Raw genomic sequence first — 10,620 nt, 5'->3', positions numbered from 1 at the left:
ATATTAGAACCACTTTAAATAAAATTATCTTTAACAGGCAGATATGTTAGTCAGCAATTAGTCCTGGACCTCAATTTCCAGCCAAAAGTTGAAGTTTCAAATAGACTTCAAATTCTTTTCACAAAGAGATGTTGCTATCAGAGTGTAGGAATAGTTATAAACTGATTTTATATATATATATATAGCATCACGGTGGTGCAACTGGTAGAGCTGCTGTCTCTCAGCGAGCAGGTCCTTGGTTCAAACCCCGGTCCAGGGGCCTTTCTGGGTGGAGTTTGCATGTTCTCTCCGTGCATGCGTGGGTTTTCTCCGGGTGCTCCGGTTTCCTCCCACAGACCAAAAAAAAGCATGTTAGGCTGATTGGCAACTCTAAATTGTTCCTAGGTGTGAGTGAGAGAGTGAATGGTTGTTTGTCTTGTTTGTCTCTATGTGGCCCTGTGATGGACTTGCGACCCATCCAGGGTGTACCCCGCCCCTCGCACAGTGATTGCTGGACATGGGCACCAGCGACCCCCGTGACCTAACCTAAAATGGAATAAGCGGGTAAAGATAATGGATATATATATATATATATATATATATATATATATGTATATATAGTACTTGCATGCCAAAAAGGAGTCTTTGTTACCAAAAAAGATTAAAAACACACGTTACGTAATGTGTACTCCCTCAGAACAAGAATCTTACACAAACATAAAAGCACGTGGGTTAAAATTTAATGATTCAGAGTTACTTGCTGCCCCAGAGGCAAGGCTGCTTCAGTTATTGGTCCAACTTTTAAACTATGCATTACATCAACCCTCATAGTCTCATCTTTTAGGAAGATCATCTGTAAACATTTAGATTAACAAAAGTTCAAAATCAATTGAATAAAGTTTTAGGATAATTTAAATTGTTACTTGAGATATGCAAAATGCAATATATTTGATTGACTTCAGTTAAGTATATTTAACCGTTGACTTGAGACTAAAATAACTTTGGTGCAATTTAGTTCTTTTTCTTCTTTCGTCTTTTCCCTCTTCAGGGGTTGCAACAATGAGTCATCCTCCTCCATCTCACTCTGTCCTCTGCATCCTCTGTCCTCACTCCAACTACATCCATGTCCTCTCTAACTGCATGCATATATTTCCTCTTTGTCTTTTTCCTGGCAGCTGCATTTCTAACATCCTTCTACCAATATACCCACTGTCCCTCCTCTGGACATGTCCAATCCATCTCAGTCTGGCCTCTCTAACTTTATCTCCAGTAGTTCAACCTGTGCTGTACCTCTGCCTCTGATGATCTCATTCCTAATCTTATCCATCCTTAAGGAGAACCTCAACATCTTCATTTCTGCCACTTCCAGTTCTTTCTCCTGTTTTTTTTTTTTTTTTTTTTGCCAATGCCACTGTCTCCAGATCATACAATATAACTGGTCTCACCACTGTCTTGTAAATTTTTCCTTCACCTTTGCTGCAAATCTTTTGTCACAAATCACTCCTGAAACTTTTCTCCTTCCATTCCGTCTTCCATGGACTCTCTTTTTCAACTTGTTACCTCATTCCCCACTTCCCTAGACAATGGACCCCAAGTTCTTGAAGTCCTGCACCGTTGTGACCTCTGCTCCTTGTAACCTCACTGTTCCACCAGTCTCCCTCTCATTCACATGTATTCTGTCTTACTACGGCTAACTTTCATTCCTTTTCTTTCAAGTGCAAACATCCTCCTCCCCAAGTTCTCTTCCACCTGTTCCCTGTTCTCACCATGGATCATAATGTCATCTGCAAACATCATAATCCACGGGGATTCCTGCCTGACCACCAGAGCAAACAAGAAGGGGCTCAGAGCTGATCCTTGATACAATCCCACCTCCACCTTGAAGCTATCTGTCACTCCTACAGCACATCTCACCACTGTCCTGCTGTCCTCATACATGTCCTATACCAGTTTAACATACCCAGATTTTACCACCCTAGATTTCCTCATGCAATACCACACCTCCTCCCTCAACACCCTGTCATATGCTTTATCTAAATCTACAGACACCATGAAGTTCTTTCTGATCCTCTCCGTATTTCTCCATCAGCATCCTGAAAGTAAAGATGGCATCTGTGGTGCTCTTTCTCAGGATGAAACCATACTGCTGCTTACAGTAACCTCTAGTCTACCTCTAGCTTCCAAAACTCCTTTCCAGATCTTCATTGTGTGACTCATCAACTTAATTCCGCTGTAGATGCTACAATTCTCTCCAGGATCTCTGTGTGGCTCATCAGCTTAATTCCTCTGTAGTTGCTCCAACTCTGTACATCACCCTTGTTCTTAAAAATGGGCACCAGCACCTTTCTCCATTCCTCAGGCGTTTTCTCACCCTGAAATATGCCATTGAATATTTGAGTCAAAAACCTCACTGACATCTCTACTAATCATTTCCAAACCTCCACTGGGATGTCATCAGGTCCTACTGTCTTCTCCTTCTTCATCCTTTTCAGAGCTTTCCTAACTTCACCCTCACTTATCTTTCCCACTTCCTGGTCCACAGTTTCTCTTATTACTATTCTTCGTTCTCTTTCATTCTCTTCATTCATATGCTCCTCAAAGTACTCTTTCCATAACTCCATCACACTCTCCTCACTTTTTAGAACATTACCATTCCTATCGTTAACAATCCAAACCTGCTGCACATCCTTTCCAGCCTAATCCCTCTCCCACATTTCACTTCATTCATATCCACCCAAAATTTCTCTTTCTTTTCTATGTTGCATCCAAACTGTAGAGCATAACCACTAACAACACTTATCATCAGACCTTCTACTTTTATTTTTAAACACATCACCCTATCTGACACTTTTCACCTCAGCTACATTATTTGCCAAGTCCTCCTTCAGGACCACCCCTATTCCATTTCTCTTTCTATCCACACCATGGTAAAACAGTTTAAACCCTGCTCCAATGCTGCAAGCCTTGCTGCCCTTCCATTTGGTCTCTTGGACACATAAAACATCGACCTTCCTTCCTTCTCTGTTTCATGTCAGCCAGCCCTATCCTTTGCCTGGCATTGTCTCCACATTTAGAGTTACCAACCTCAGCATTACACTCTTGACTTTCTTCTTCTCACACTGTCTCCTGAAATGTTTCCCTCCTCGTGGTTTTTGACTAACAACAGCACGATTTCCACCGGCACCTTGTTTATCAACATCACCGGTGGTGGTCGTTTCCCGGGCCTCCACCGATCTGCTATGGTGTCACTTAGAAGAATTTACACAGTAGTTTGAGCAAAACTGTTTCATGTCAGATGTCCTTCCTGACACAAGCATCACCATTTACCTGAGCATGGGATCTGCAGAAGAGATACACTGGCTTGTGCTCCATAGTGGCTGGTTCAAAGCCTCAAATTTCGAAGGGATATATTCACATTTTTACAAAAAATGTTCTTACCTAATTTCTGTTGGATAAAGTTATCATAAAAATATAGTTTCAATTTAATTTTGCATGTACGTGCCTGTATAAAAAAAAGTAGTTGCAAACTGTCTGTCAACAATCACTTTTAAGGTTATTGACCTCACCTGATACAGCTGTATACCATTTTACAAAATAAAAAATTTAAAGCTTTTTGCAAGACTATTAGTTTTTGCTAATAACATCTTCCCCTCTCTTTCTTCCTGCCTTGTCTCTGCATTTTCCCCTCTTTGCTCCTCTCAGATCATCAGTAACATGGAGGCTCCAGTGACAAATGGCCCCAGCGGGGGAGGCACCACAGCTAATGGTCCAACCACCAACAGCCGCGGCTGCCCTTCGCCCATGCAGACTGGTCCAACGAACGACGACAGCAAGACAAACCTCATTGTGAACTACCTGCCCCAGAACATGACCCAGGAGGAGTTCCGCAGCCTGTTTGGTAGCATCGGTGAAATCGAGTCCTGCAAGCTTGTTCGTGATAAGATCACAGGTACAAACTGAAAGCTTTTACTTTGGAATTTGGCACACATAATGACATGAGCTGTGATTACAATTGTTTTAACGCATTCATAAGCATGGTTCACTGAAATAAAACCATTAAAAAGGTCAATTCAATATGGCATGTCATAAACTAAATGACACAAACTCTTCAGAAGTGCAGAAGCCAAACAGTTGAACACCATTCAAGCTAATTCAAGTAGTAGAAGAGAGTCACTGTACGTGACAGTATGTGTGTGTACGCAATGTCTTCAAAGAAAGATCCATCTTCGCCCTCAGTGTGTTCAAGCATGGCGACTCAGCAATGCAGCGAAGTGCCACATGTTCTCCAGAGGTGTTTAAATTAAGCAGCACTTTGCAGTGCTAATCACGGCTGTAATCTGGGCGTAGAGGCTGTGTGGGTGGCCATGCAGCAGATGGATTGGAGGTGGGGGGAGTTGCAGCTTTGTGATAATGCTCCATAATGGCTTTCATTTTAGATCCTACTTACTGACACTCAACACTTGATAATCTCATTAAAGAGCACCAGGCAGTGGAGATCAGCCATTATGGGATGGCAAGGTAAAGAGGGTAAACACAAGCATAGATACATAAAATGTGGCATATTCATTAAATTTGACTTTCTGTAAAGAAAGGACAGTTTGACTGAAAGATGGCCACACTCTTTAAGCTCACACTTACAAATATTTCTGCTGCTTCGTGATTCCTCTTTAAAACCATCTTCCTCTTGGGCTGTAATGGGTCACAAAATGGAGCTTGAGAGTTAGGTACACTAGGATAATGGTGGATGTGTTCAAAAATAACACTGCGATACCATGCTATCATCATCACTATCACCATGTTCCCCCTTCAGCTGATTTTTTCTTTAAGTGTGATTTGCCCATCAGCGGCGGTGAGGGACCGACAGCTGCTTGGAGCGAGTTTAAAATGAACAGCATTACTGTAAACCTGCTCAAACCAAAAATGGAGCATGAGAAAGGTAGAAATGTTTGCTCGCTCACTTCTAAACCATTTATGGTACTTCTCTGCTCTGTGCCACGAGAACTAACTGATGACTTTGCATCAACGCAAAAAAGTTATAAATAAATCCTGCCCTCCCTCCATCTTCCTGTGTATGCCCGTTTTGTTCTCCCACGGGTGCAATTTTCCCATGCAAACTTTTAGGCTAACAAAGCACAGATTCCCTCCAGCAGGGAATGCCAAGAGGTTTCATTCTCCAACAGTCATTCAAATCATTAACAGACTGTGCCAGGTTTCTGTAAGGGAGGGTGTAAAATTGAAAGCATTTTTTTTCAAGTTAAAGCATAGTACATCTGCTCGTCTTCATCCATCATGCATATCTACAATGAATGAAAGCAGGTCCGTTTCTGAGATCTAAAGGTTTTTATCAATATTTCTGTGTGAGCTAAGATTTAGGAAGATATTTTCATTGTTGAAATTTCAAAGTGAAAATGTTCTGTAGTTACATATTCATGCTGATGGGAATACAAAGGCTCTTTTTGCTTCACATTCAGCTTTTCTGAATCAAGAGTACAAAAGAGGTTGATTTAAGTTAAATAAATCCACAAAAATATTCATAAAGGCATTTGGAAAATCTGTCTGCCACAAAAAGAGTGGTTGCCTACTTCTGTATCAGCTTTAATAGGGCAGATGTGAACAAATCCCCTTCAAACTAAGAATATTTGGCATTTGTTTGCACCTCTGTATCCTGTTTGAATCCTGACTAACCTACTGACAAGGTGTTAGCACTTCAACCTCTCAAAGGAATGTGAGACAGGCAGGTCTTCGGCATCCTCTCCGCTTGCTGTGGACTTGCTCTTGTCAAATCCAATGATGCCAGGATGGCGTGAGGCTCAGGCGAGTGCTGGCAGGCGGAGACACTTCAGCTTTGTCTGTCATCCTGGCTGACTTCAGCTGGTAGAGGAGCCACCTCTGGGTGTCTTTCTTGTTCCCCATACGCCTGCCTGCTCGCCCACCTTCATGCCTGCTTGTGCAACCACTTCTGCCTGGTGCTCTCACAACATGCCGAGGACATGCAGGTTAATCTTTTATTTAAAGCTAGCTTACACAAATCTTTCTGAAACCCACACATACACATCTGCACACAAGCCATGGACCACCTTCCACCTGTTCCCTTCTTGTATGCCTGTGAAGACTTGAAGAAAACAGATCTTAAGTTGTTTTTTTTGTTTTTTGTTTTTTTTACTGATTTCAATTAAACATCTCTTAAAATGACAGTTTAAAATGTTAAGTTTTTATTAAAAACGTTGAGCTACAAGTATACCCTCTTAAAGAAATTTATGTGCATTGCTAATTTAAATGGTGGTTCTCAATTTTTTTTTTTTACTTTTTAGAAAAGAGCCTTTTTTGAAAGTTAGGGGAAAATATTGTGGGGGGAGAATCATCATTCCCAGAGAGGAATTGACTGATCCTTGTCAGTAAGTCATTTCACGGGATAATTCTTCTGCATCAGCTGCATTTCTGCTGAAGAAATGAAACCATTTGTTTTCATAATCATATGGAAGAGAAGTAAATAGCTTTTTTATGCTGCAACATGAATTGACTGCATTGGTGAGTGAATGTTTGGGGCTGTGAGGGGGGAACATAATTTTATGGGCGACCATTATTTGCATTTTTATATTGTGGTGAATATTACAGTGGCCAAAAGCTCAATAGCATTACAATGTCGATAGCCTTTTTTCTGCCTACTTGTTTTCCTCGGGTAATGGCATTTGTGAGGCTTCAGCATCAAAGTTGCCTCACCTTTTATGAATGTGAAATGCATTCAGTCGGCTTATGCATTTGAAATATTTTTTTTAATTTCTGCACCCACCCCTGTAAAAACATCATTCCAGAGCACACAGGATAAAGCCGTTTTTGTGCACACCACTTTAGTCACCTTCCATGTGCTGGTTTCATACATGTAATCTAGGGAACTGATGCAAATCATAGTGACAATGTAGCAAGCCAAGCAGATGTTGGTTATGAAAAATAGATGGAATGTGATGTCAGATGTTCAAACTGGTGCACCTCTGACAGACAGGAGCTCCAGAGCTTCATGAAAACCTGCTGCAGTTCCAGTTACTACATCAGGACAGGTACATCTTATTCAAATGTTAGTGTAAAATAAACCTTTTCTCTCAATTTTTGTGGTTTAGCTGAATCTGCATTCAAGTGACTTTTCGTTAGTTAAATGGTAAATGGGCTGTACTTGTATCTATATTATGAAGATACTCAAAGCACTTTACAATCTGTGCCCTCATTTATCCATTCATACAGCACTCTATTAGATCTATACAAAGATTAATCATTGCTTTATCACATTCATACACTGCTGGGACACACATCGGAGGCAGTAAGAGGTTCAGTGTCTTGCCCAGGGACACTTTGGCATGTGACTGCTGGTGGAATCGAACCCCCAACTCTCACATTGAAGAACGCCTGCTCTAATCACTTAGCCACATCCGCCCATAAGTTCCACTGATCAGTTTGTACTGGGGTGTTAATAGTTATTGCAAACAAAAATGTGTACTTTAAGTCAAATTATTTTGACAGAGGTGACACAAATTCCATCTTGCATATCCAATAGTGTGAAATCCATACAGAACATCTGGCCTTCCAAATAAATCTTGCTTTTCTTCAGTTTGCTGGTTTTTGTCCTTAGTTATGTTTTTAAGGAAAACTAAAAACCTAAGAAGAATAATTTAAAATAATTATCTTATCAGACTTCAAAATAAACCATATCTTTTTTTGGTGCGGAGTGCTGCTCACATGACTGAGAGCAATGCTGAATTTTGTTTCACTTCTGATTGCAAGTTAAGCTACTTAAACAACATTATTTCTATAACACCCACATACCATGTTTTTATGTAGTAACAGATGACTACGACCTGTTAAAGCCTTTTCTGAAAGCATGCTGCGTGAGATCTGGTGTGTTTAAATCCCACATCCAGGCTGCATTTATCTGAACCTGAAATAGTCTGAAGGCTGCGGAAAGTGTGAACAAAGCTGACATGGAAAGAGATGAAAAAGGGATTTGACATCTATAAAGTCAGGTATTAGGAGAGCTGACAGGCTTAGGGGTGCATACACTAGCAGGCAGGGACACATTAAAGTTTCAGAGTCCCAAGAATGTCCTGTGTCTCCTCTCCGTAGCCTCACTCCTTCAACTCCCTTCTTTTTACGTCTTTGGACCCAGAATGGGTCATCCTGGGCTTGCTTGGTTGCACTGTTCCTCTGGTGACCCTCTTGTCAGACACCCTCTGTCCTGTCTCATTTCACTCTGAGTGGCCTTTACGTAGAACAATGGGGTTGTGACTGTACCTGTGCTGGCCTCAGATCCACAGGCTGAGCTATCCTCTGCTGGCTCCTCCGCCTTCAACCTTTCACCCTGGGCAGGCAGAGATGCACCAGTCAAAAGGGTGGAAGGGTAAAGAAAGAAGGGCTGCTCTCTCAGACGAGGGCCAGGCAGCAGCTTAGGTTCCTCAATATGACATACCAGGGTTATCCATGTTTTAAAGGGGGTGGGGGAATCTCTGTCTATCACTGCTTTTCTTCAATTCCACAGCTACTCCACTTAACAAGCCCACACACTTCAGGCTGCAGTCCACTGGCCCCAAGGCTCAGGGTGCCACCATGAGGGGGTGGTTTACGTGTGTGTGTATGGGTGTGTGTGTGTGTGTGCGTGCGTGCGTGTGTGTGTGTGTGTGCGTGTTTGTGTGTGTTTGTCCCTGAGCTTCTACGTGGGCAAGAGTGTGTCTGTGTTGGTGGAAGCAGGGCCTTGGGAACTGAGAGTGGGAGCCTCCTGACTGCAACATTGGCTGCTACCTTGGCAACCCAGGAGGGAAGATGTGTTGAATGAGTGAGTGGGAGAGGGATCTACAGTCGATGTGTTCTTGCGGGGGATGTGACTGTTTATGAATTTACTTATTTAAATGCGCTCAATGCATGCCAAATGTTATGCTCTTACTGTACTCCTAGTGTATAAGGCACTGTTCTCCTTTGTTCTCTTTGTGTTTATCGCTCTCCCAATTTCTCACGAGGGCGGCGAGTCGTGGAGACGAGTGAAGCGTAGTTTGAAATGAAGCTATGACAAGGTACCTTTTTTAAATGCCAAAAAGCTCCAGCCCATCAAAAATAGCTATACCTTAGGTGGCTGTAGGAGCAGGAGACAGAAAGATGGATGGAAGCATGTATTTTATATACACTGGATTCCACTCTTTTATTTAGTCATTTTAAATATTGTTCTAATTGAGCAAATTTCCTTTTTTCAGATTTTGTTCTCGGATCTCTGCACACTGCAGCTTCCTGCAACTAGTTTAGATTTTTGCTTTGCAGACCTTCTAATGACTTCTGAATGACATCAATATTTGGCTGGTGACAGTGTGTGGGAAATAATGGGAGAAAAAGAAATAGCCTGTAAAGGTCCCCTCACATCAGACCCCCCCTCCCCCTCCCCCAATTCATGCAGAAATTGCTTTTCTATATTCTGGGATTTACCGTATGTTTGGCAGTGCCCTCATTTTAACAAATATATAAACTACACAGAATCAGAAGACAAAACTGAATACATTTTGATATAATGTTGCTGTTACACGCGGAGCAGAGGCATTTTGTTCTGCCATTGTGTTCAAATTCTAATTCTGTTTTGACAACAGTGTCTAGAGTACAAATTAACTTTCTGATTAATGTCTGCATAATTTAAGAGAATATTATTAGGAACAATTGAGTGTAGTAAGACAGACTAAAATCTGTTCTTGGAGACATGCGTTACATTTGGTAGCTTCCACTTTAGATCAAAGCATGTATAATGTGCTGCGTGAGCCTTGCCTGATGATAGTATGAGATGAAGATGCTTTCATCTCTGCAGAGCAAGGCTCTGAGTCACATGATACAACAAAGGGTACAAAATAATGACAGACAATATGCTCTAGAGTCTCTTTTTTGTGTATTTTACATCATACGAGTGTGTACTTTACTGTGCCTTCTCACAGTGTTATGTGTATGTTTTTATAATGTAACTTGATTTTATACCTGGAAATTCAGCGGAACCATGCATGCATCCACTTTGCCTTTGTTTGTACCAATCGAATAAATATCTATGTGATTTTGCAGAGGTATGTAAGTGTCAATATATTCCAGCATTCTCTTAATGTGTGTGTATACACAGAAAGGAAATCTGAAATTACATATTAGTGCCAGCAGGCAAGACACCAGCTTAAAGTACACTCATTTTCTCATCTCATACATTGGGCATCCTGCTGCTCCTCAGGAAACAAATAATGCCTTAGTCATAACTCCTTGCCAACACACCAGAGAGCTACTCTCTGGAAATAGCAGTGAGTTTTTACCACTGAAAAACAAGCCCACCTCCCTATACAATTTATGTTCAGTTCCAAAGACAGGTCTGCCACAACACTGGAGATGGGTTCATCTTTACCCCCAACTTTTCTCTCCTCCTGCTCTTGTGATTCATCTCCAAGTGAAGGTGGAAATGTGCCATTATATGATGAAGCTGTCAGTGCTGTAGAGGCATCTTTGTAACTAATGCACACAATATTGTTAACAACTTTCTGTAGATTCACATCAAGGTTCAACGTTCTTTATTGTCATTCAAATCAAATGTGGTACATGGGACGGAACGAAATTGTGTACCCAAGGTCCCAGTTACAACCAAAAATAGCA

At 41.5% G+C, this 10,620-nt stretch overlaps 1 protein-coding gene across 6 annotated transcripts in view; it reads left to right on the top strand.

The window, feature by feature from the left end:
* elavl4 (ELAV like neuron-specific RNA binding protein 4) overlaps nt 1–10,620 on the top strand; it is a 93,915-nt gene that overhangs the window by 39,926 nt on the left and 43,369 nt on the right. For all 6 annotated transcript variants that reach the window (XM_037698105.1, XM_037698104.1, XM_037698101.1 and 3 more), the window contains exon 3: nt 3,682–3,928. In XM_037698105.1, coding sequence (XP_037554033.1) covers nt 3,682–3,928 — 247 coding nt within the window. The remainder of the gene's footprint in view (nt 1–3,681; nt 3,929–10,620) is intronic.

This window comes from Nematolebias whitei, chromosome 3 (genome assembly GCF_014905685.2).
Source record: "Nematolebias whitei isolate Nwh7 chromosome 3, NemWhi1, whole genome shotgun sequence".
Classification (NCBI taxonomy): Eukaryota; Metazoa; Chordata; class Actinopteri; order Cyprinodontiformes; family Rivulidae; genus Nematolebias; species Nematolebias whitei.
Note: the sequence above shows the minus strand (reverse complement) of the source record. Positions and strands in the feature narration are given on the sequence as shown.